Genomic DNA, 26838 nt, shown 5'->3' with positions numbered 1-26838 from the left:
ACGTTTGTGCATGTTTTATTTAATGGAACTGGAGAATTTAAACTTGGATACATGTCTGAGATTATTTAAATATTCTGAATAAAAATAGTGCAAATAGCTGTGATGGTAAAAAGAGGATTGAAAAGAACAGTTTGCGGTTTAAACTAAAAAGATGACATTTTGACAACTGTGCTGTAATATACAGTAGGTAGATGTTTTGTATTGTGCAAGTCCCTGAAAACATGACAATGTAAAAGCTATGCATAAAATCCTAATGTTATGTATTTGTTAAAGAAGAATCTTATGGATGAGTGGAAAATAACCTTTCCATTTTTTGATAATTAATCGCAAAATCTATCATAATGCACAATAGGTTAAGTAGCCTGATTGAATTAGTTTTTTTTCCCCCATTGCTGAATGATATATAATATATTCAAATACATACACTAAAACTTACATTAATACTTTTTCTATGGCATGTAAAACTATCAGACAAATTAAATCCATCAACGTTTTAAATAATTTGGAACAAATGTAAATGATAATTTACTGAGTTTAATGTTACATTCTACACTCAAATTGTATTATTTAATAATTTAATAAAATAAAAAACGAAATATGTTAAGTTTTATTAATTTAGTTTTGTTAAACTACACAATTTAATGTAATTATGTAAATCGTAAAAATAGGCAAGAATATTTTTTTATTGTATTTTCTAAAGAACAGTTGATATCATGTGATTAATCACAATAATTATATTCTTACGACAGCTGTACTTTTAAAAGTGGCAAAGAAAATCATTAATAACAGTTGTAGTGCTGGCAACTGGTGCAGAGATATGTGATTTGTTACTTGGTTGCTAGGGTAATCGCATCTGGTTGCTAGGCAGTTAGCAGATTGATACTTATCAAGGCTACTTTCCATCCTGAGTGAAATAAGTCAACATGGAAGTCTCTACGATGTTCTGGTACAGAGATATGTGATTTGTTACTTGGTTGCTTGGGTAGCCCCATGTTGTTGCTAGGCAGTTACCAGAGTAATACTTAATGAGCCTCCATGCTATCCTGAGTGAAATAATTCAACCCGGAAGTCTCTACGATTTTCTGGTGCAGAGATATGTGATTTGTTATTTGGGTAACCCATCTGGTTGCTAAACAGTTACCAGGGTGATACTTATCAAAGCTACTTTCCATCCTGAGTGAAATAATTAAACCCAGAAGTCTCTACGATTTTCTGGTACAGAGATATGTGATTTGTTACTCGTTTGTTAGTGTAACCTCATGTGGTTGCTAGGCAGTTACCAAGGTGATACTTAATGAGGCTCCTTGCTATCCTGAGTGAAATAAGTCAACTCGGAAGACTCTATGACATTCTGATCCTGAGATACCATCTTAGTGATTTTGAATGGAAGTCAAAGGGATTTGGTTGCTAGGGTGCTCTTAATGGCGTGGGTGTGGCTTAGTAGTTTCCATGATGATACTTAAAGACTGACTGCTCACCCAGTTCAAACAAGCCAACTCTCATGTCTGTAGGACTTTCTGATCAGGTGATATCCATCTAAGCAATTTTGAATGGAAGTCAATAGATACTAGGGTGCACTAAATGACAGACAGACAGACAGACAGACAGGGGGAGGAAATATAGATCAGTTCTATATATATATATATATAGATCAGTGTATAGCACACTATTTGGGATAAGTCTGAAGGTCTGTGCTGAGTTTGGTGCATGTAGCTTAAAAGCTCTAGGAGGAGTTAGTCTTAATAATTTTAGTCTCAGAATTATAATAAGTTTAAATAGGATTTCAGTAAGTTGGCTTTCTCAAGCCAACCCAATTATTTAATTTAGCAAACAACGTGTTGACTTTATAATTTCAGCCTTACTATTTTTCTCACACAATAGTCTTCATACATTCATCTTTTTAAATATTTCCTGAAAATCACTGTGTCCTTTGTTAACCACTATTGTGATTTCTTAAAAAAGCATTAAGCACAGGAGGGGGACAAATCCTGTGGAGTTTGTTATTATTAAAATTGCCATATTATCTTAAATGTATCTTTTTAGAGAAACAGTTGCAGTCTTCCATAATAAGAATCAATCTTTAAAATGTATTTTATTAAAAAACCTAAATAATAAAACAATTATGAAACCCAAAACAATAGTTCATAAAACAGCAAAAATGGCTACAGACTTGGCCTATCAAACTGTTTTGGCCAACAGAAATTGTATTCAGGGGATATTCAGAAAGCTGTTTTGAAAACAAAATGTATTTTTTGCAATTCCGTTTGGTGGCGAAGAAATTTCATCTTTAAAGGTGAGGAATCGTCTACTTATTAACATAAAATATAAAGGGAGTTTTTACATTAGAATATGCTGAGTAAGGGAGTTAGTTTCGATTTTTTTTCCACGCCTCCTGAAGAATATAAAGACAGCGCGGACTCATGTGTTGATCATATGACCGCCTGAGATTCAACATGGCTCGACTGTTTCTGTATTATCTGTTTACAGTGTCGGGTGTTTTCGCCGGACGCTATTTTAATGAGAATGACACCTGCTACAGACCCCACCCGAAGAGAAATCTACAGGTAGTGAGGTACGACTCTATCTTTTTTTAACTTTACATATTGACGACTCGCACGTGACACTACCAGAGTAGCGCATGAAACTAGGATTGTGCTGAAATCCCAGTGAGCTGCCTACAAAGACGTTCGATGTCAGGGGATTAGGCGACACCGTTGAGTCAGTAATGGCTAAAAATGCGATCTACATAGGCAGCTCACTAGGACTAACTTCGTTCTCTCTTGAAATCTGATTTAATGATGAACTCGAATAAATAATGGGAATTTGCAAGTTCTTGACTTGTAAAAATGTGACATGTTTAATGCTTTGAAATAAGCAAATAATATGTCCTGTACTTCCTGTTGTAACTGTTTTGATATCTGCTGTATTTCCTGCTGTCCCCTGACGTCAACTTTTGTACTAAACTCTATGCATTTTTTGGCTACCGCCCACAATGTTTCACACTCAAATTTGAAAGCTTACCATTCACAATGTGGACTAATTTATTTATATATATATATATATATATATATATATATATATATATATATATATATATATATATATATATATACTCAAATTATTCATAAATTATATTGTATGCATTTATAATCTTATGATAAAGTTGGGAAAAAATTTGGAAACATGTAATTCTGGTTCTGTTCACTCTACCTCACTTTGAAAAGTCTTATTTCATTCCACTAGATGGCAGCAAGCACTAGAAATGTTGTATTTATTTTTTCTCTATCACATTCCATCACAATATACAGATCTTAAATGTAGGTGGTGCTCTAATGCATTTTACCACTCACAGATGTGCTCGTCCATAGACATTCAGAACAATTTTCAGTTCAAGCACCACTCTTGTTGTTTAATTGAATATTTTAGCCTCTGAGTGGACTAGAAGCTCAATCTAAGTGTCATTTGAAAGCTGAGATCCTCCCCACTGTGATGATATATAAAATTTTAATAGTCAATATTCTAAAACATATTTTTCTGATCGTTTGTTTTAGCAGGATTTTCCTGCTGAACGGCATATTTTTTTCTGGACATCTAAGATATAACATTAAATTATTCAGCCAAGCAAGCTCACAGAAATTCTAAGCTTTCAAATTATACCTCATATGCCTGACTTATGTATACGGAGACTTTAACGCTTTCACCCTATGCTCCCGCCGGCGAGTCCAATAAATTTGAAGGGGTTTAACCTTTGTTTTGATATATTCTTAATATAATATAATATATAAATTATTATGATATTATATTCTTCTCACAAAATGGTCTATAAAATATTCTTTATATAATATCAATATAATATATTATTTTCACATGGGCAATGTTAGGAATTGCATACTAGTACTTTTACGAATTAGGTACTAGGTCTATATAGTATGTGTATTTTCTATCAAATATTCTATACGCACATATTGCAATAATATTTTACTCTTCTCACATTGGTAATGTTCGGAATAGTATATACTAGTACTACCATACTACGTTTTCTATTTGTATATAGTATGTGTATGCAACAGCATATTGTATAAAAATATTTTATAGAAAATCATCATACTGTTCCATATATATACTATATACACTACAGGAATAGAAAAAGCAGTATGGTTATTTGATCAGACTCCCAAACGACATTTACACATACTTGAATTAAAGGAAAAAATATAATTATTTGTGACCACATTGTGGACAACTCTATGGTTTATCATAATGCACATGGTTTAATATGCTAATTTTGTTATATTAGGCAGCTTACAGTCGAACGCGGTTCTAGGGTAGATTACTACAAGCCTGTCTATATTTCTTTGCATAAACTGGCCCCATTGTCGCCTAGTGTACTGCATGCGTCTCAGATCTTGGCAGTTCGGTGTGTGACCTTAAGAGTATACATACCAGAGTGGTGAAAAGATTGTTATCACATCATGAGACCATTTGACATCTCTTTTATTTATAATCATAATATGTCATGCTCAGTTCCCCTTTTTGATTGCTAACTGATAAACAGATGGCCTGTGAGTGCATTTGTGTTTTTGGCTGGATTTTCCCACGTACCCCCTTGCTAATCGCGGTGAATGCATTTTAAGTATTTTTGGCATAATTGAAGAGTACATTGACTGGAGAGCCTGATATTTTTCTGCCAAAGGGTGATCACGGATCTCGGCACTGGACTAAAATTTAAACCTAAAAACCGTAGTGGCCCTCTGTTTGAGCCTGCTTTAAACATTTTCTGATATCTCTTGCGGTTGATCCTGTATGCTTAACAACTGATTCATTTTGAATTCTTCAGAACTGGACCACGTCTTTATGAATACATGAATTTAAAGGATCTGCCCAAAGAATGGGATTGGAGAAACATCAAAGGCGTCAACTACGTCAGCACCACACGCAACCAGCACATACCTCAGTACTGTGGGTCTTGCTGGGCTCATGGAAGCACGAGTGCGTTTGCAGGTAAGGAAAACTTAATGCAATAGTTCACCCAACAATAAATATTTTAATCATCCTTATGTTTATATATTCATTAGGACTGTCGATTTAACGCGTTTATGCAGTGTGATTAATTATATATAGAATAACACATAAAAAATTTACACAATCATTAATCAGTACACATTTTTTAAAAATTACGCAATTTAATCATGTTCCTGGATCGTAATAAGGAATATTCCTGAGCAAGCGTGAAGTACCACCTGTTTTCTCCAGGGGGCAGTAAGCGAAACTTTTACAGGGAACAAACCAACTCTTCAGCAGACAGCACAACACAAGGACACATTCTTGCATTCAAAACACAGTTTGATGGAGCACAAATCCGAACTTGGGGATCCCAAGAAGTGTTTTCTAAGTATTAAACTATGTTTAATTTGACACAGCGTCCTAAATATTGTATGTTTATGATGCGTGCTAACCAAAGTGAGATGCTCCAAAACCGTCCATCTAACACGAGTTTATATTGACAGGTTTTTTTAGACAAGCCCTCATAATAAATCTCAGACTGATTGACAAATTAAATTGCAAAATGGTTTGCAGTGAACTGTAGGCCAATGGTTGGCTTATGTTCAATAATATGTAAGATTGTCAGTTCCAGATGGGTTGGTTGTGGCTGATCGGTGTATATATAGATACAGCTGTCAGAATTAACGCATAATGCATTAACCGTTAATACGGCATAAACACTGGTGTGAAAGGCAAAACCTTTGTAACGTGTCTATCCGGAATATTACACTGATGCACACATGACAGCGCCAAAGCCCTTCTACCAAGAGAGCCTACAAGCTTAGCATAAAATAACATAATGCAGAGGTCCCATAGACATTCAATGGGTGGTACTGTCATAACACGTTAGTTGACCGTTATGCTCTCCTATGATAGAAGCACGGAGGTTGTTATCTCAGTAAATAAAAGAATCTCTGCCAGCACTTCCCTACCAGTGATAAAATTATTGAGAAAGGAGCTCTTAGCACTATTTGATGTAAAAAAACAAGCCCAGATTGGACTTGTGATAGATATGAAGTATTTTTCAGCCTATGTAAGGAGCATTTTAATTACCACAGAAGCACACCAAATCTTAACTATCATCAAAACGCAGAATTGAGACTTTTTGTTTGCAAGCGCTTTTCATGGTGAGTTCAAAGTGATGCTGGTGTTGCCACCCTGATGCGAATCATGAACGCAGCTTCACGATTGCTATAACAAAGTGGATAGCCACAGTCTACTGGCAGATTAATGTTGTGGAGGATGAAGAATTTAAGGGATTTAATGCCCATTGCAATGAATATGCAACCTATTTTGGGACTAGTTTTTTCAATTAGCCAACCTCCCATTTAGACTTTGGGAAACGTTTGATGTTATTTGACTTGGTGATATTTTAGTGCATTGTCTTTATATTGTGGAAGGCTTTGTTTGGAAAATGTTAATAAAGCTTGATATTGTTACATAATGTTTTGCTTTCTTTCCTAAAATGGAAATCAATTTTGACAAGTATATATATATAGCGTCACATTACAGCACTTTTAAAATCTGTGAGATATATATATATATATATATATATTCTTTTTTGTAAAACAGTCAAAAAAGTAATTGGTGCCAACATGCCATTAAAATTACAATGAAGACAGAAGGTTTTTAGTGAATAACGGCCTCAATTTCAGTCTGTTCCTCACACAAAGTTCTTGAATGGCTTCAGAAGACAACTTTTACGATACTGTGGATTATGTCTATTTTGTGTGTTGTATCTTTGCTATTTTAATTGTTTTTGTACAGCGCTTTGAGATGTACATTTAAAGGCGCTATAGAAAATAAAGGTTATTATTATTATTATTATGGTGGGTCTTTTTGGTCCATTTTGGAGCTTGACAGACGATCACTAAGAATTTTGTAAAAATTCTTCAAAAACTCCCTTTGTGTTCCATTGAAAAAATAACAGCATATGTGACTGGAATTACAAGAGAGAGAGAGAAAATGATGACATTTTTGGTGAACTATTCATTTAAATTAGTGTTATTGTGTTGAGAATATCATATGGTTGTTTAATCATGATCTATCATTTAATCTATCATGATATATTGCAATATTTATGCCATTTCAAGTTGTTGTGATGGGACCACATGACACTCATCTGACTAAACCAGCAGTTATGACGTTTTGTATTGTGATTGTACCTGTAATTTGTCTTGATTATTTTTCCTTGTGTATTTCAGATCGTATCAACATCAAGCGGAAAGCAGCATGGCCATCTGCATATCTGTCTGTCCAGAACGTCATTGACTGTGGTGGGGCAGGTTCCTGCAATGGTGGAGATCATTCTGGTGTGTGGGCATATGCATACAATCACGGCATCCCCGATGAAACCTGTAACAACTATCAGGCCAAAAATCAAGGTAAGAAAGCCCCTTAAAGCTACCTGGTTAGGATGTCTTGTAATTAAACAACATTTTCTGAAAATATGAGGGGTGCTTACATTGGCAAAACGCTCCTCTAAAAATAAGCAATAATGGAAAACCTGTCAAGAAAATATCCTGGTCATATTTTACATGGAAAAAAGCTAATATTCTCATATCCGCAACGTGAAAACAATTACATGTTAATTAAATTGTTATTTATAGATCGTAATAATACTCCCTTGGTACTGCCTTTCTTTTTGCATTTCTATTTTATTATTATTTATTTGAATTTAAAATATCATGGTACATGGTTTCTATCTTGTCGAATTCGCAAAGTCTGGGAACAAGAAAATGCTGTGGGTCTTCCAAGAAAGCCTTTCTTTATTCCTCGCTTTATGGAGATCTTTATCGGATGATCTCAGAAATTTGGCCAGAATTGATCGGGGCCTGTCTCCCTCAGAGGATTGCCGAGCCGGAACCCTGGGAGCTCGCTTGGTTTCCAGCTTATGTGCTGTTATGTCAAGCAGATTCGGAAAGAGCCCGTCCAGGAATTTCACCATATCTTGACCCTCTTCGTCCTCAGGAATTCCAACAATACAGATGTTATTGCGAAGGCTACGGTTCTCCATGTCCTCCAACTTCTCCAGACATGCTCCAAATCCACCTTGGTCGCTAGCGGATTAGCAGATAATTCCCTTTCTGATGACTCCAGATAATCTATCCGTTTCTCAACATCCCCACTCTTGTAACCACCGCAATGAAATTCATCTCCATGGCATGGATCGATCAATATATTACAGCAAGATCCTCCAAGACATGTTCAACATTTCTCGCCGCAATTCCCGCACTTCTTCGACCAAACTCCCGTGCTCGGGGCCTCCGGGGGGGATGTCAGTTTGAGCACGTAAGTATCTTTTAATGTCTCCAGAGCCCAAGGATTTTGAATTCTTTGACTAATTGTCTTCCTAGAACAGTTATGGAACAGAGTGTATAAAATCTCACCGGTTTATGACATTAATAGTGTTAAAACCAACAAAGTGTGCAGAGCTGTGAATACTTACGTACATGTGATATTTATTTTCGTTTTTATTTTTAATAAATTTGCAAAGATTTCAAACAAACTTCTTTCAAGTTGTCATTATAGGGTTATTGTTTGTTGAATTTTGAGGAAAATAATTTAATACATTTTGGAATAAGGCTGTAACATAACAAAATGTGGAATAAGTGAAGCGCTGTGAATACTTTCCGGATGCACTGTATGACCAGGACATTTTCTTGGCAAGTCTTTTTGCATTATAATTTATTGCACTCAAGTGATTTGTGTTTCTGTTTTTCAGCCTGTGATCCTTTTAATCAGTGTGGAACCTGCACAACATTTGGTGTGTGTAATATTGTGAAGAACTACACTCTCTGGAAAGTTGGAGACTATGGCTCAGTCAGCGGCCTGGACAAGATGAAAGCTGAGATCTACACTGGAGGACCAATCAGGTAAATAGACTGCTGTGATCAGATTTTAAATATGATGTTCTGATGCTGCCTTCGACAGCAGCTCCCTTGTATTTGGAACGGAGCTTAGAGGTCATATTTTAACTAACAATTTAACTAAAATTTAGATCTGTAGACTTAATATTTGTTTGTTTTTGTAGTTGTGGGATCATGGCAACAGAAAAGCTGGATGCATACACTGGTGGCTTGTATTCAGAGTATTATCAGAACCCCTATATAAACCACATTGTATCAGTGGCTGGCTGGGGTGTTGACGAGACAGGAGTGGAGTACTGGGTTGTTCGTAACTCTTGGGGAGAACCATGGGTAAGTTAGACCTGAAAGTTGATTTAGTGAGGCCATACATACACAAATTAAGATGTTTAATGTATCATCTGGCCTTTTGTGTGTAGGGAGAGAAAGGTTGGCTCAGAATTGTCACCAGTGCATACAAGGGTGGCAGTGGCAGCCAGTACAATCTCGCCATCGAAGAGGACTGCATGTATGGAGACCCAATCCTACCCAAGAACTACCTGTAGACTACTGTGAAGTGTTCAGCACTGAGAATACACTATTTTAGATTAGTCATAATTTTTTTAAATAGCACTTGTGCAGTTGCACACTCTGTGCAATATCAGTTGCAGAGGTATGTGTTGGATTTATATATTTTTAATGGCAATCTCAGGAATATCGTATCAGAAATTGTACAATTGTTTTACTTTAAATTCTGCATGTGTGTGCCTTCAACCAATGTTCTTTTTTATTTTTTTTTTAAATTTTCAACACGACTTAATGAACCAAAAGGGAAAAGTAGCACCTACCTTTCTTTTATACTAGAACTTTTGTAAAATGGGACTAAATATAGGCCCTTGTTAATTGGTCCTATGGTTCTTGTGTATTTTGAAGTTTATGGCATTTGCGGAGGGAGGTTTTTCTTTAATGCATCTGTCAAACCATGTTACCATATGCCAAACTAAAGTCATGACCAGATATATTATGTCTGTCTTGCGCTGTTTTCAGTCACACTCTTAAATAAATGTTTTAAAAGTTGTTCGTCATCTTTTAATGTTTTGTGTTTAGCTAATAATATAATATATCATAAGTTACTTTTTTTTTTGTTTTTTACCTGTGAAATAGGAATAGGCGAATTAGCCTTCTGTGTTCGCCTACAAATTGAAGTCACGGCTGAACAGCTCTATTGGTTGGACATAATTTTGTTATAAGTTTATTACCACTAAAAATCGAAACTGTTTGTATTCACTGCTAGTTACATTATGCATTTTTGCATTGCCATAGCACCACAGCTTTAATTTTGTGAAGCCTGAGACGGAGCACTGCTATTAAAATGAATGGAACGCTCAATATGGCGGATGTAGAAAAGGAAGTTAAAGTATTTTTATTTGTATAGCGCTTTTCACAACACACAACGTTTCAAAGCAGCTTTACAGAAAGGGACTTTCAAGGGCTTGTCTGCTTTTGAAATGATTACACTATGGGCTTAGTACGATCATGTTTAATAAAAGAAAGTCCAGTTTCAGTACACAAAAAGAAAAACCGACATCCCAAATAATTTTCAAAGCTAAATTTGAGAAATGTGACCTAAAAAAATTTTTTTTCTGCGTTCTTATTGGTCAAGTTTTTTTGTTTTTTTCATAAGGTCAGTACAAAAACCTATGTACACAGAAATTGATGACCCTTAATATTGGCCAGACTCATATTGGTCATCCATCTGGTGAAAGAGCGTTTCAAATTCAAAGGTGCAAGTTGATAAGATGGTCTCAGTTCATCATGATGAAGTTGGACTTGCAGTGTGCTAAAAAACAGAAAATTGGAGAAATCAAGATGCAAGAACTACAGGAAATATGTAGTGCTTTGTATGCCACAGATGTGACTGAGAAAATTGAAATTTAAGAACGTCAATTTCCATAGTAAATTGACATTAAAATGAACAATCAATTAATCAGTGATGTTAATTCCAAAAGCATGTGGAGGACTCCAATTAAAACATTTTATAATATTTTTTAAATAGTCCTTTTCACACTAGACATTGTTTCAAACCAAGTGCCACTAAAAACCACTTCACCTACAATTTTCAACTATTTAAATATACTTTCGACTTTTACTCATAATTTTTATTTGCAGCTGTATACATATCTGTATACATATCTGTATCTGAGACAAATGCATTTAATTTACCGTTATTTCCATTAATAATAATAATAATGTTTATAGAAAACACAGATACTGTATCACATTATGTGCCAATCAAATCTTATCTTAAGCATTTCTCCCTCTTACTAGAGAGATTTGTCCATTTCATAAATGGTTGTGGACATCTCACCAATAAATTCAGCCACAGGGTCGTGTTCTCCCTCAGTGCGGATTGTTCCCGCTATGCTGTCATTTTCTAGGATGGGCAAAAAGAGCTGGACAAAATCGGAGGTGTATGGAGGAGTTATCACATCTAGAACCTGTCCAAGAGGAAATGGGGAGAGGAAAACATCAGAAAACCAACCATGAACTGCTTATAAAGCACTAGATAATGATGTTTATCATGAGATTTTCATAAGCAAGTTTTATAAACTGTGCCTCACCTCTGTAACAAAGTATCTGATGAGTGATATGTCGGTGTTGAGTTTCTCAAGACATTTACGGATGTAGCTGACCACTGGAAGCACATAACCTCGACTCAGCAGATGAACCATACGGTCCAGTAAGGTCTTCTTGAGCTCCAGCTAAAATAAAAAAATGGGAGAAAAGAAAAAGTCAGGCTTTGGAGTCATGAATATGAGCACCGGGGGAGGAAATAACTATTAACTGTTATTAACAGGGTTCCCACATATTTTGCTTCATGGATTTTCATGACTTGTCTAGTTCTTTGTGATTACAGGATGAGGATTTGAAAAAAAAGAAAGAAAAAGATTGCACTTACAAAGAGCAATTTCTAGCTAGAAAATTTTATATTTATATTACCATGGTAATTCTTGTGGTTACCATGATATTTGTAGTAAAACCATAACCACAAAATTATGATTTGTATTATTATTAATATGATTTTACTATAAATATCAAGGTTAAAATATGGTTACTATAGTAAAACCATGGTAAATTTATTGTGAGGGAACGCAAAACTATTTCAGAAAACCAAAACAATTCCCGCCCTGTCCATGTCTTTTTAAGATTTTATTAATTAAGCAAAAGTAGTCACTGCATTCTCCCAGCAAGTTAAGGTGTTAAGACCAAAACACTTTCACAAAACTAAAAGGAGGTTTGCACTCTGAAAATGTCTCTAGACAAGTTTGTTTAATTATTTTACAATAGGGGAATAAATACAAACTTATCAGCCAAAAGCTCACAAGCTCTCAATGGGAAACTTTTGTATTTCTTTCCCTGTTGTTGAGGCATATTACATATACATTTATTCATTTGGCAGATGCTTTAATCCATAGCAACTTATTAGAGGAATAATGCAATAAAACAATATTCAGAGTGCAGAGAAAGATTTTATTGATTTCCATGACTTTTCCGGTCCTCCCTGATATTTCCACATTTCCATGACCATCTCCCCTTTTCTCCCCAATTTGGAATGCCCAATTCCCAATACACACTAAGTCCTTGTGTTGGTGTAGTGAATCCGGGTGGAGGACGACAAAACTCAGTTGCCTCCACAACTGAGACCGTCAATCCACACAACACAATCTTGTTACGTGGCTTGTTGAGCGCGTTACCGCAGAGACATAGCGCTTGTGGAGGCTTCATGCTATTCTCTGCGGCATCCATGCACAACACATCACACGCCCCACCAAGAGCAAGAACCACATTATAGTGACCATGAGGAGGTTACCCCATGTGACTCCGACCTCGCTATCAACCAATTTAGTTGCTTAGGAGACCTGGCAGGAGTCAATCAGCACGCCCTGGATTCGAACTCGCAACTCCAGGAGTGGTAGACAGCGTCAATACTCTCTGAGCTACCAGGCCACCACGTGTACTAATGTGTAATTTTTGTAGGGTATTGTTGCTGTCTTTAACAAACCTGCTCCATGACATCAAGCTGTGAGTGTTCTGTCTCAAATAGTTTTACGAGCAACTGCAAAACCTGAGGATGAAGAAGCTGATGGCATGTGCTGATCTGAGAACACAAACACACACACATTCACACTTTAAATATGGCTGATCGGTATCACACTGTCAATGGCACATAAAACAAATTTTAGCAATTGTTTAAAATTAAGAATGGTGTGATACAGAGGTTAGGGTTACCTCATCCAGTAGAGCTAAATGAACAGGAGTGTGATCCGTCTGTAGCTGGAAGTAACGAGGCTCAGATACCGTCCAGTCAACCCACTTCAACACGCCCATCGCTACCACTGGAAACCTGACACACACAGTTATATCAAATATATATTTAGTACCAAGAAAAAATTTATAATTAACAAAAAACAGAACAATAAAATAAATTGCTCAATTGTCACACATTATACATACTCACTGTTTCACTGCATATACATGGTGAAATTATTTATTTTTCACATATCCCAGCTAAGCTGGGGTCAGAGTGCAGGGTCAGCCATGATACGGTGCCCCTGGACCAGATTGGTTCAAGGGCCTTGCTCAAGGGCCCAACAGTGGTGTCTTGGTGGTGTTGGGGCTTGAACCCCTGACCTTCTGGTCAGTAACCCAGAGCCTTAACCGCTGAGCCACCACAATTGCAAAGGCAATTAAACGTCTGTCTACAAGCATGCCAAACTAAGCAAACCGAGAGAGACAATTTTGTCTTTTATGATCTCAGATTGTTTTGTCTCAGACAGCAAAATCATGAAAAAAGTCCAACAGCATGCTTTTAGCATTTACATGCTAAAGCATTAAATACTGTACTGTATATAAGAATAGAATCGATGTGTATGTTCTTACCTGATGCACTGGTATAATGTGCCGAGTTCTGCTACTAGCTCTGTAGCGCCTTTATTTTCATTGCAGCAGAGATTATGAACCGTCTCAATGGCCTTAGAGGTGGACTTCAGCTCATCTTTATTTATATTCACACGCTTGTTCTAGAAATAAGAGATAGTTAATGTAATCCACCACAAATATTATCTTTAATGGACCGATATACTGACAAAATACATGTATTTAAATATACAAGCTAAATTCATACCTTTTTCCATGTTTCCACAACACTAGCTGCATAAGCTAAGATGTGGATATATTTGTGTTTATGATCCTGGTTAATTTTAGCTCCTGGTTTAAAAAGTGACAGCATGAACAGGTCCAAGAAGGCAGGAACTCTAATCTACATATAGAGAAGAGGAGTTTGGTTTACATCAGTTGTGTACCATACTTCCCTTTGTGTTTTTGTTAAATGTGGGAAAATTAAGTAGCTATAATGCAAGACATATAGTAGATTTGTGTGTATTTATGACATTGTGGATATAATCTAAATAAACTTGTGAGAGACAAAAGTTTCCTAATGACAGATACAATGGTATTCTACAGAGGCTTGTGTTTGCAGTCCTGTACATTGTGAAGGTTTAACTAAAATCAGTAAGTATGAAAGCACTTGTCCAATCTATGGAGTAAAATGAGAAATTATAAGGAGTTCCTTGCTGGACCCTTCAGGAAACACAATCCTAATAATTGCATTTATAAAAGTGGAAAAACACATTCTGATACCAACTAGCAAGTTCTTTGTCATCTTTGACAACCCTTGAAAGAAGTCTTTAAATGGGTTAGATGAGGTTTGAAGTAGACATATACCAGCTCTACTGGAGGTGGATCCATGCTGCTGAACATCTTGAAAAGGACTGTGATGTCTGCAGGGTTTAGAGCCCCTTTAGACAGCATGGCACCAAGAGCCTGGCATGCACGTGGGTATGCTGCAGCTGTGCCCAGTGCTAATGTGATTTGACTGGCATCGTGTCCCCTTAATACAACAATCCAAAAAAATGACATGGTTATGTATTAATTATTATCTACTCTAATTAATAAATTACATCATAAAAGCAGTTTTTCAATGATACACATTGTTTGATGTACCTCTCGTGGGCATATTTCTGTACTTCCTGTCCAATGCGGCGCATGGCCGAGCCACCCTGCTCCTCCTGAGCGAGGATAGACATCATGGCCTGAGCAAACAAGTACGTGTGCTCACCATGGCACACCATCTTCTGCTCAAAATAAACACAATCAAATAACAAAAAACACACAAATGAAATCAACTAGTTTCAATCAAATTCTTAAAATGAAAGACTGCTAAAAAAACAAAAAGTTACATTTAATGGGTGCTTTTCATTATGATATAAACTATGTGACAGAATCTCATGCATTTCTGTGTATATACATATGTGTGTCTTTGCTGCGCACTTTGATCTTGCTGTTGTTTTGGCTAATTCCAATATCCCATCATGTTTCAGTGATGCTCACCGCAAATTCTGGCAGATTTTTCTCCAGATTCTGTTCTCCTCCATCTAGGAGTGTGGCGAGGGAGGTTCGTAGGACCCTGGAGAAAACCTCCAACTGTTGGCAGGCTGTGGACACACTTGTGATCTCTCCTTGATATCCTGCATCTGAAATCAACTACATACAACGAACAAGAAATGTACTACCACTATTAAATGGCACTTCAGCTATATGATCATCGTTTATGATCTTTAGCCCTCACTAGGGTGCTCCTTTACCTTAACAGTGAAGTTGAGCATCAAACAATCTGGATGAGCTTCAGCTAGTTTGTAGAACAGATCTCTCCATGTTGTGTGTGCTATCATCTGTTCCAACCATGCTGGCGTCTAGCAGGGAGGAATATTATTAACATTTATATGATCAACTCATTTTAAATTTAAACAATTGATTACTGAAAGACATAATTATATTACAAATCCATACAGTACATACAAATATTAACAACAGAGAAAGGAACTCATCAAATAATGTATTTGTGGTTCACACATACAAAGATACAGAGTCAATGTAAACATCAATTTCTGACAAGTGCAGTGTTTGGAAATAACGAATAAGAGTGTATAAAAGTTTGTAATTACTACCAAAAGAAGAAAACAAAAACAAATATACTAACCCTTAAAAGAAAACTTATGTACTAACCCTGAAGGAAAAACCAAACAAATACACGAATACCAAAAGAAAAAAAACAACAAAATGTTATAATCCCCAAAGGACAAAACGAAACAAGTAAAATGTACATATCCCTAAAGAAAAAACTAAATAAATATGCTAATCTTTAAAAGGTAAAAATAAACAACAAATATGATAATCCCCAAATAAAAAACTAAACAACTGCATTAATCACTAAATAAAAAACTAAACAACTGCACTAATCACTAAATAAAAAACTAAACTAAACAAATATGCTAATCCCTAAAGGAAAAATTAAACAACTGCACTAATCCCTAAAGAAAAAAAAAAATGCTAAATGGTCTGCACTTATATAGCGCCTTTTTAACCTTAGCAGTATTCAAAGTGCTTTACACTGTGACTCATTCACCCATTCACACACACATTCACACACCAATGACGGCAGAGCTGCCATGCAAGGTGCTAGCCTACCACTGGGAGCAACTTGGGGTTCAGTGTCTTACCCAAGGACACTTTGGCATGTTGAGTCCTGCCAACCCTGCGATTAGTGGACCATCCGCTCTACAAACTGAGCCATCTCTAAAGGAAAAACTGCACTAATCTGCCCTTAAGCTGTTTCCATACAGAAATGTATGTATATTGCTAACTGTGTACCTTTCACCTCCCAGATGTTCCTAATTAAGACAATTCATTGAAATTAGCCAGTTTACTGTCATTTTAATTTCCCAAATAAATGCAATCAGAAGATAGAATTACAATCAAAAGGTAGAAGTTAACCTTCTGATAGGACTGTTATATTGGTCCTGATGTTGCACCTATCGCAGGTTGCCAACGGTACCGACCCGAAAGCAAATCGTCATTGCCCGGTCCAAGATGGCAACCTGCACCACGTAGTTTGGGAAACTTTTGGACTTAGTATAAAGACCATCTATCGATGTGTATATGCTGTGTGCACAGCTATTAAAGGAACATTGACGTGGGTAATATCAGGATATGATACATTCCTGATATTCAATAGGATATTTTGAACTAATCAGCTAATCAAAAGCATTGCCATCACAACTGCATTATGTCCCGCATATTTGTCCAGCAACTTTTAACGACCAACTGAACTTGATTGTCATCTAAAATTAATTTTAGCATCATAATGCAATTTACATTTTCTGAAGAAGCTCAGAAAATGCGATCCAAGGTAAAGAGGGTTACATTTAAAATATTCAATATTAAATTCAAAATTTTTAAAAGCTTGTTTTCTGAAAGTGAACTCAGCATTGGACAAATAGTTCTGATAGTCTTGAAAAGTGTAGAACATTCAGAGGATATCATTCAGCCGACATTTTTCCATCTACAGAACAAGGTAAGGCTAGACTACCACCCCTGGAGTTGCGAGTTCGAATCCAGGGTGTGCTGAGTGACTCCAGCCAGGTCTCCTAAGCAACCAAATTGGCCTGGTTGCTAGGGAAGGTAGAGTCACATGGGGTAACATCCTCAAGGTCGTTATAATGTGTGGTTCTCGCTCTCGGTGGGGCACGTGGTGAGTTGTGCATGGATGTCACAGAGAACAGTGCACCTGGATTGAGGCGAGTCACTATGCCACCACGAGGACTTAAAGAGCACATTGGGAATTTGGCATTCCAAATTGGGGAGAAAAAGAAAAGAAAAAAAAAAAGCCAATTATATAGGCCTATCAATATTATTATTTGTTTAGTAATTTTTTGTATTTAATGCTTTTTTTTGTTTGGGAATTTATTTAATTTAACACAGGGAGTTAGAGTTCCAAACAGGCACACTGATCATTTTCTCCTAGAACTGTGTATTTATTTTTTATTTCAAACAACTTTTTTGCACAGAAATGTTATGTTTTTTGTATTGTGGGCTAATTCCATGACTGCCGTCAATAATTTTGAATGGAGTGAAAATGCAACTTTAATAAATAAATGGATGGCTTCTGCGATTAAATTAATCACAAAGAGTGGCCATTCATTTGTTCTCCCTGCACATGTTTATGACAGGTGCATGATACAAGATATTTGTATTGGCACTCCTGGAAGTGTCATGACGCAGACGTGTTTGCAGCATCGGATCTGTTCAGGTATGTCTTTAAGACCAGTCCATATTGTGAAGTATCGACATAGAGTTTAAGCGCTAGAGTTAAACGGTAAAATATTATGTCAGCACTTATTAAATTTTAGCGATAATTTGTGTTTCCATCAACTAATTATTGGATGGAAATGTAGTTAATGTGAAATGTGTTGGTTTTTCGACACAAGCTTCGAAGCTTTTGTGTCGACCGTCACATCACTACTAACAACTATTTCTACTGTTATTTCCTTGTTATTTTCTGTAATCTAATAAATGCAAAGTGATTTTGTCTGATCTTCTTATAGTAGTGTCAAATTTTCTTTACCACAAATGGAAGTGGCTATAATGAAAAAGGAAGCCACTACATGCATTACTCCATAAAGAAAATAATTAATAAAATGTACAAATCCCTAAGGAAAAAAATAAAAATAAAACAAATGTACTAATCTTTAAAAGAAAAACAAAACAAATGCAATGATAACCAAAACAAATGCACTATTCCTTAAAAGAAAAAAAGAAAACAATACAAAACAAATGCACAAAAAAATACTAAACAATAACTGTAGTAATCCTTAAAGGTAAACTATATATCTGGATAGGGTTGCACCAGCTGTGCGGAAGTTCTCACGTAAGTTAGGACGTAGAGTTCACACTAAGGGTTTAGTAACTAACTTGCTTAATTTGGTTGCACCACCTGTTCTTAAGGCAAGACTTAACTAGTAGGTTGTAAGCTCTCCATAAAGGGATGCGTAGTCGCATAATATGATGTGTACCTGTATTTATCCAATAAGCAGCTTTCAAATTTCTACACAGTGTTAAACAGCCGTGAACTTCAGTTTGATCTAGTTACAGTTGATGTTCAAACCTTGTTTGCTCACATAACTGTCAGATGTAATAAATTATATACCCATTAAAATATGATACTTATTAAAAAAGTACATTTGATAAATAGTATATTTGCCCAGTGTAAATAATATATAGGATCTGTATCTAAAATTAATAAGGGGTGATAAATAAATACCAATACAACTGGCTGGAAAAATAGACATTTATTCATTTTAATATCTTATATATTTCTAATATGTAAACACTTGACAACGGGCGACGCACCCTAAAAACTGCACCTTTAGATAAGTTTCATGCTGATGAATCACTTAAAAGTTGTTGTTATTTTCTTGTAAATGTAAACAAGTGTAAATGTCAACATCATACTGTATGTCGAAAGGATTGAAGCCTGTCACACAAAACGTGAGCTCATTGATGTCATAAAATATTTGTCTGATTTTTTATTCCATCCGTTACTCCTGGTCGGAGGCTTCCATAAATATTTAGTTTATACGTAGGGTTACGTCCTACCTGCGTTTAATGGTGCAACGCTCTTTATTTAGTAGTTCGTAAATTGTGACTTAGTGCCCATTTACGCCACAACTAGTCTAAGATGTAACTTATGCATAGCTGTTGCAACCGGCCCCTGAAGAACATACCTTACCTAAAATTTAAAGTTAACAGTTCTGATTAGAGTGAGGAAACACTGAATGTTTATAACTCACCTCTCCCTCAACGGTGAAGATTGAATCTGCTTTTTGGGGGTCAAAGTGTTTGATCAAGAGACTCTTCAAATGATTCTCTACACGCTCCTGCACCTGGGCGGGTTCCACTCCTACATTAAAGAATAAAGCATAGAGGATATCCCATTTATATATATATATTTGACTTTATTACTATATTTTCTATGCCTTTTACATATACCTGTATAATACAATATTCTTAATATTCATTGATGTCTTGATAAAGGATCTATTTAAAATCAAATATAGTGACAAATTTAAAACTAATACTAACAGTTTAAAATGAGTACATTTAATTTATGTTTTGTTTATAAAACCACTGGCACCTTGTTTGTCCTAGTTTTTTTCTGTTATTTGAATGGATTCTTTAGCAATAATGTATTGTAATATAGTTGTGGCACCAAAGCACTTTGAAATTGATTTTTGTCACACTAGTGGCATACACCTCATAGTTGTGCCTTACCCATCTGTATGAGCCACTCCGCCAGCAGATTCACCGTTTGTGCAACAGCAGAATAATTCTCTGAAAGCAGCTGGATAACATGCTCAGGTGAACCACCTGCCTGGAAATACCTGCAGTGACAGGAACAAAAAATACAAGGGCTCACCTCTTGAATGCTTGGCAAAGTATAAAGCAAAATCTGTTTCAACGATTCTGAAACCAACCAGACACTTTAGGTTAACCTAATCATCCTTACATTTTCAGCGTGTTAAATACGGTGGGCTCCATGATATAGTCTCTACTGGAAAATTTCTGCAGACATGCCTCCTGAACTTTGCCATCAGTCTCAGCGTCCCCAAATCCATCCTCCTGGAGTGATAGACAAAGAGGGGAATCATTTTATACAAGATCCAGCAACATGAAGCTCAAGAATTCAAGTACTCAAAAAAGTAATGCAATACAATTAGTCGTGCAATTCGAGTTGAAGCCACTGACACTAACAAAAATCACTATGCTATTAGTGAATAAAGTTTATAAAAAAGTACAAAAGTTTCATGGTTTATTTGAAATGCACCATGTTATTAACATGTTTTAGACATCTACCACGGCATTACAATAGACCGTTTTCTTGGAATACCTTGTAAATACTATGATGCATGAATTTAAGTACAGTGGTATACATCAAAATACCATAGTAATGCCACACTATTATGTAAGGGGCATTATGTCGTAAAATGTCTTACAGAAATATCTGGTTTATGCTATAAAAAATACACTAAGATAATATGCCGCCGCTACTAAATGAAAATCTGTCATAATTCGAAGAGTCTGTTTAGCCTGATTTAAACTTGTTTTAACAGATTATAAATGCATTATGTTGGTATCTGTAATGGATGTGTTAACTAAACTACCAAATTGCCATCTTGTCCCTCCCATTCTGCCGCATTGTTGTAGTATTCTTCGTCCATAGCGAGCAAAGATGAATTATCTTATCAGTACGTTCGAATGTTTACCAAATAAATGCGAGAAAACCAAACGGCGCACACATGTGCTAATGAAAAAGAGCGCCACCTTCTTGTCTGGCGACATTAACGCGCAACACGTGATTGGCATGCAACCAGAGGAAGTGTCCTACAAACGCATTTGCTAAATTCTTATCAAAGTCTCCATAAATGTATTGTAAGTAGAACGAATTAAAACATAAAAAAGCATTATTTTGGATCACAATTCGTGAAATAAGTGTTATTTATATACATATAGTGCTTATAACTGAATGAGGGAGTGAATTTCTGGGGTACGACAACATTTAGTCATACCGATAGATAATTTAAAGTTATTTCTCAAAGCAGGCGCTATTGTATCTTTAACTATATGTAATTTCATTTACGTGTACAGTTATTCACACTTTTCATAACGGATGTATGTCCAGCGGATGGCGCTGAATACGAGTAAATTGAGGAATACATCCAGCCCAATAGGTGACGCTGCTGTTTAATGTACAGTTGAGAGCGTCACAGAAAGTGCTCGGCGGCCATCTTTTGAACGTTCCCTGCAGAGATTGTTTAGCGGAGACGGTCCACTTCTATTGAAACTAATAGGAGAAATTGGCAAGTTTAACGGTAAACGGAAGTAGCAAAGCCTCGCCAATCACCTTTTAAATACAGACATTGCCGAACAACTAGAAAACGCGCATGCGCATTAGCTATGCAAGCCGGGGAAATTTGGCGTAATTTGAGGTAAAGCAGTACAATTTATGATACCAGTGTTATTAGATTTTACTGCTGAGGTGAAATATGTTCTTTGATCATAATCTTGACCAACCGTTGTGGAGATTTCGATCTTTCTCCATTCAAATAGACAGGAGCTGCGCTTGTGTGGCGCTAGTTCGCATACAAATATAGCTGCACAGCCTGCCCGAGAGCGTTCCAAAAATAGCCGCCGAGTGGACCGAATTGCTAAATTAACTTTGGCTGCCGCGCAGGCGGGGCACCTATTTTCTTGTTTCTGCATAAGAGTGCAGCTCATATCTACTACTATAAGGAAACACAGAAATCTCCAAAACATTTAGCCAGCATTGCGATTAAAGAACATAAATCAAATCAAGAGTTAAATCTGACAACATCGCTATCATAAACTGAGCATCTTTAGCTCAGTTCGCGCTAAAAAAATATATATATATATATATATATATATATATATTCCCAGGCTGGTTCAGCTACTGCGCATGCGTCTTCCAGTTGATTGACAGGTCATGTATTTATCTAAAACGTGATTGGCTCTTTTACCTGTAAGGCGGGACTTCTTTTTCTGCATCCGTTGGCCGTTCCAATTTCTCAATTTTATTTTAACAGCAGTGATCCGTCTCTGCTAAATACTCTGATGGATGCTACTTGGCCCTTCTAAATTACAAACCTTTTTGTGACATAGCATAAACAGATATAACATTTAAAAAGGCAACATTAAATAATTTTGGACTGTGCCGATGAATATCTAGTATACTATGAGCTTCTAACTAGCTTGGTGCAAACACCTCTGATGGCATGCACTATGATATGTGCAGAATCTAATTATAATTATAAAAAATAGAATGTAATTAACACTCTGATCTCTGTGGCTTGATTATTTGAAGGAACAATTGATGATGCTGTCATCAGCTGATAATACCTTTAGTTTTTGATGGGATAAGCACTGCGTTGTTACTTTTAATACAAAATTATATTATTATGCTTTGGTTGTGAAGAGCATAAATACACATTTTAACACAAAATGTCATAATTGGGCAAGATGTACCAAATGGCTTAAGCTGATTCTTTTCCTATGGATCAGGAAGCTATTAACATATAAAAACTATAGATCTACACTGCTCAAAATGCTTGTTTCTGCATTGATATAAACCAATTGATGCCTGCAATTGTAACTTAAGGTTTTAAAGGAATATTGCGGGTTTAATACAAGTTAAGCTCAATCAACAGCATTTGTGGCATAATGTTGATTGCCACAAACAATTATATAGATTTGTCCCTCACTTTCTTAAAAAAAAAAAAAAAAAGCAAAAATCGAGGTTACAGTGAGGTACTTACAATAAAAGTCAATGGGGTAAATTTCAGGGGTGTTTAAAGGCAGAAATGTGAACCTTAATTTTTATAAAAAACACTTACATGATTTCTCCTGTAAAAACGCATGTATTATTTGAGCTGTAAAGTTGTTTAGGGTTTTATTCTATGTCATAGCAATGAAGTTGTAAAATTATATAAATCTTTACATAGAAAAGTTAAGTGATTTTATCACACTAAATGTAATGTTAACATGCATATGGTTTACATCTATACTTTTAAAACTGTATTTTAATGTTTACGAATTGACCCCATTCACTTCCATTGTAAGTGCCTCACTGGAACCCAGATTTTTGCTTTTTCAAGAAAAGGAGGGATGAGTCAAACTTTATTTTTGTGGTAATCAACATTATGCCACAAATGCTGTCAATTGAGTTTAACTTGTACTGAAACCGCGATATTCTTTTAACTTTTGCTTTAAACATTGTACTCTTCCAGTCTAAGGACTTTCAAAGTGAACATACATATTAGTTTCTAATGTTTTTTGAGTAAATATGTATCCATCATAAGATTGTACATTACTCATTGTAGAATATGTGGAGTGCACCATTGTAACATGGCCTCTATATTTGTTCATCCATGCTGGAAAACAATACTTAATATTCCTGCAATACATGCAATGTTGTTCATATATTGTGATCAGCCATGTGCCTAGCCAACTGAGTTCCTGAAGTCATAGTAGGAAATGCTATACTGTTGAATGCGACTATTTAAATGACAAATTATGCAACTGTAAATTAGACCTTTAAGAACCACCATCACGGTAAGAGCAACTACATTATCCTTTATAGTTTGATTTGGGCCAAAAACAGAGTTAGCCTTGTGAAAAGAGTGTGTGTGTGTGCATGTGTGACTCAGACAGTGTTACACTCTTCTTTTACTGCTGTAATTTGAATTTTTGTACAAAATGTACAGTAAGTGTGAGACATGGAAAAAAGCAACATATACACTGAAAACACTTCTTATAGAGACAGAGTCAGGCAAGGGGGCGTTTGGTACTCAAATCTCACTCACTTATTGCTGCAGCGAGTCTGAACTAGAAAAAAAAAAAAAAAAAGTAAACATAAAATATCATAGCTTAACATCTCCACTCACCCCATGCCCCCAACCAAAAATCATATATATAACACCTGTACCACATTTTGCAGAAAACACAACCGGATCAGACCGGTCAAGACGTTAGAGTTTTTTTGATTCAAATTATGGCGTTTTGGAAATAAAGTATAAAATGACAAATAAATAAAAATAAATACTTTGTTTGTGTAACAAAGTGGACAATTAGAGCACCAAAAGCTAACCCCTGCTTTCATGTGATTGGATAGCAGGAAGTTGTGGTACAGAGAAGGGTTACAATTGGTCATAGTCCGGTGATGGGCGGCATCTTTTGTTAGTATGTCAGTTTGTAGAGCAGCTTTTGTTTAATATAAAGAAATAAACATGAATACCATGGGAGGGGGGATATTAACCCATATCTGACTGTGCAGCTATCAAAACAATTTGTACACTTAATACATGGACAGATTTTCTTCTGTCTTTTTCACTCATTTTAGCAAAGGGTTTTTTTTTTTTAACGAAGAGACAAGCAATGTTCTTGCATTTGGATTACTTTCTTCTTCAACAGAGTTAAAGCTAAACAAAAAAAAAACAAAAACAAAAAAAAGCCCCACACCCTGCTTCTAAAAATGTGAACTATAGTTGCTGACCCAAAAGGCAGAGAAAACCTGTAAAAAGCAAACAAATATATATAAATAATATATTTACACATATAAATATATATTTATATATACCGTATATAATGTTTCTTGCTTTGTACTACACAGCATCAGGTGTTTCAGTCTTGAATGTAAAATATAACCATAGGCAGATTGAACGAAAAAAAAAAATAAGAAATTGAGGGGAAAACAAAAAACGCGACAGACAGAAGCTCCCCCGAACTCCACGGATGTGTCGCTAAAATGTTGCACTTAGTCGCTGATCCAACTAGTGTCACGCTTTTTCTTACAATGGTTGAGTTCTTGTCTTGTGATTGGGGAGGCCGGTTCAAATCTGCACAAACAGGCAACTTCCACCCAGAGTCTGATGAGCAACAGGCAAAACAGGGTGGGATCAGAGTTCACGGGAATTGACAGAGGCAGGGCAGAGCCGAACAGCGCAATGAAACATATCTTACTTACATCTTAGCTCATTTTACACGTACAGTCGTGATCAAGGCACAGGGAGCTTCTACAAGTTACTTTTTTTCTTCAATAAAGTTGTACAAAATAATACATTTTACAGTCTGTACAAGAATAATAATGATCCAGCAGAGAAATCAAAAGACAGACCAAAAAAAGCCAGGCTAAAGGGGAGAGGAAGGGGAGGAGGGGCCAGAGAGCGACTACGCCATCCAATAGATGTCCTTCTGACTCGCATTGTAACTTTTGTCTTGCTCTCGGTTTGATGAAGTCCCCACGTGTCAGTGTGCAAGATTTTTGCAGCAGGGAGCAGACCGAAAGCGATTGGGAGGAGGACGAATGAGACACATGGAGAACTAAAGGGAAGAGGTGTTTTAGAAAAACAGGAGGTTTAAAATGGTGCATCTTTGCACTCACCAACACACGACTGGGAAAACCAACAAACAGAAAAAGTTTGTATTATTACAGGAATATATATATATATATATATATATATATATATATATATATATATATATATTAGTTTGGATTTTTTGCACTGCGTTTAGTTCACTGTTCTGCATTAATCTAGCATTGCATGCGCTCGCCTCTTCGAGAAGCCAGCATGTGATGGGTCTTGTGTTCAAGTCATTCGTTGCTCCACACGCAAAGCAACCCTGGGCAGAAAACCCCTCCATACCCTCCTTTTCTTTTTTGCAGAAAAAGGAAACAATTTTTTCTAAATTTTTTTTTTTATGTTTCGGCCCATAATTTTTTGCTCTCCTCCAAGGAGTTCTGTCCACCTTTGGGGTGGGATTTGGGTGTTTCAGGAAAGGGAAAAGGTTGGGGTGGGACACACCAGGCTCACACAGGCACTATACGTTCGACAGGACCAAAAAACGGTGGAGGATAAGAACAGCATGTGTGTGTGTTTTGTGCGTGTGCATCAATATAAGTAATGTGTGTTAGGCATATGATCGGAAAAAAGCCAGTTTGACGTGTAACATACATAGGACTGCGGGTCAATAGTTTAGCTGGACTCGTTACGCTTGTATGTGTACGAAATTACTTCCTCGTCTTGAGAAGACCCTTGAGATTGAGTTTGAGCAGTCCTCGACAGTTTATACTCGTCTTTTATCCCCCTCTCTCCCCTCCCTCTAGCTCTCTCATATGTTTAGTTTTCTTCGCTCTTTATTAACATTGGTAGTCCTTGGCTGTGTTAACAAGTCGTTTTGCCAGATATCACAGCCATGCTTTCATCAGTAACACAGTGCGTCCCCTTCCCCTAGTCACTCAGGATGGAGAAAGGCCATGTGTTGTGTGTGTATATTTTCATATAATATATAAATAATAATGCCACACATATGTGTGGGCATTATTTATATATATATATATATATTTATATATATATATATATATATATATATATATATATATATATATACACACACATACATATATATATATATATACACA

The 26838-nt window shown here is 36.1% G+C and overlaps 2 protein-coding genes across 2 annotated transcripts; one reads left to right on the top strand and one right to left on the bottom strand.

The window, feature by feature from the left end:
- Positions 1-2405: 2405 nt before the first annotated feature.
- On the top strand, positions 2406-9939 carry LOC127647023 (cathepsin Z-like). The gene is made up of 6 exons (XM_052131077.1): positions 2406-2572; positions 4838-5001; positions 7248-7427; positions 8768-8918; positions 9077-9242; positions 9329-9939. Exons 1-6 carry the CDS (start codon positions 2454-2456, stop codon positions 9452-9454), a joined length of 906 nt encoding a protein of 301 aa, XP_051987037.1. The 5' UTR covers positions 2406-2453; the 3' UTR covers positions 9455-9939.
- Positions 9940-10127: 188 nt separating this feature from the next.
- Positions 10128-21141, bottom strand: nelfcd (negative elongation factor complex member C/D). Its single transcript, XM_052131076.1, has 15 exons — positions 21008-21141; positions 20353-20465; positions 20118-20227; positions 19637-19746; positions 15593-15700; positions 15339-15491; positions 14952-15082; positions 14673-14838; positions 14074-14208; positions 13830-13969; positions 13179-13293; positions 12952-13047; positions 11510-11650; positions 11257-11386; positions 10128-10728 (listed from the first exon to the last, which is right to left on the bottom strand). Exons 1-15 carry the CDS (start codon positions 21062-21064, stop codon positions 10694-10696), a joined length of 1740 nt encoding a protein of 579 aa, XP_051987036.1. The 5' UTR covers positions 21065-21141; the 3' UTR covers positions 10128-10693.
- Between the last annotated feature and the right edge of the window lie 5697 nt (positions 21142-26838).

The sequence above is a fragment of the Xyrauchen texanus genome, chromosome 7, assembly GCF_025860055.1.
Source record: "Xyrauchen texanus isolate HMW12.3.18 chromosome 7, RBS_HiC_50CHRs, whole genome shotgun sequence".
In the NCBI taxonomy this organism is placed as follows: Eukaryota; Metazoa; Chordata; class Actinopteri; order Cypriniformes; family Catostomidae; genus Xyrauchen; species Xyrauchen texanus.
This window is presented reverse-complemented; position numbering and strand designations above follow the sequence as displayed.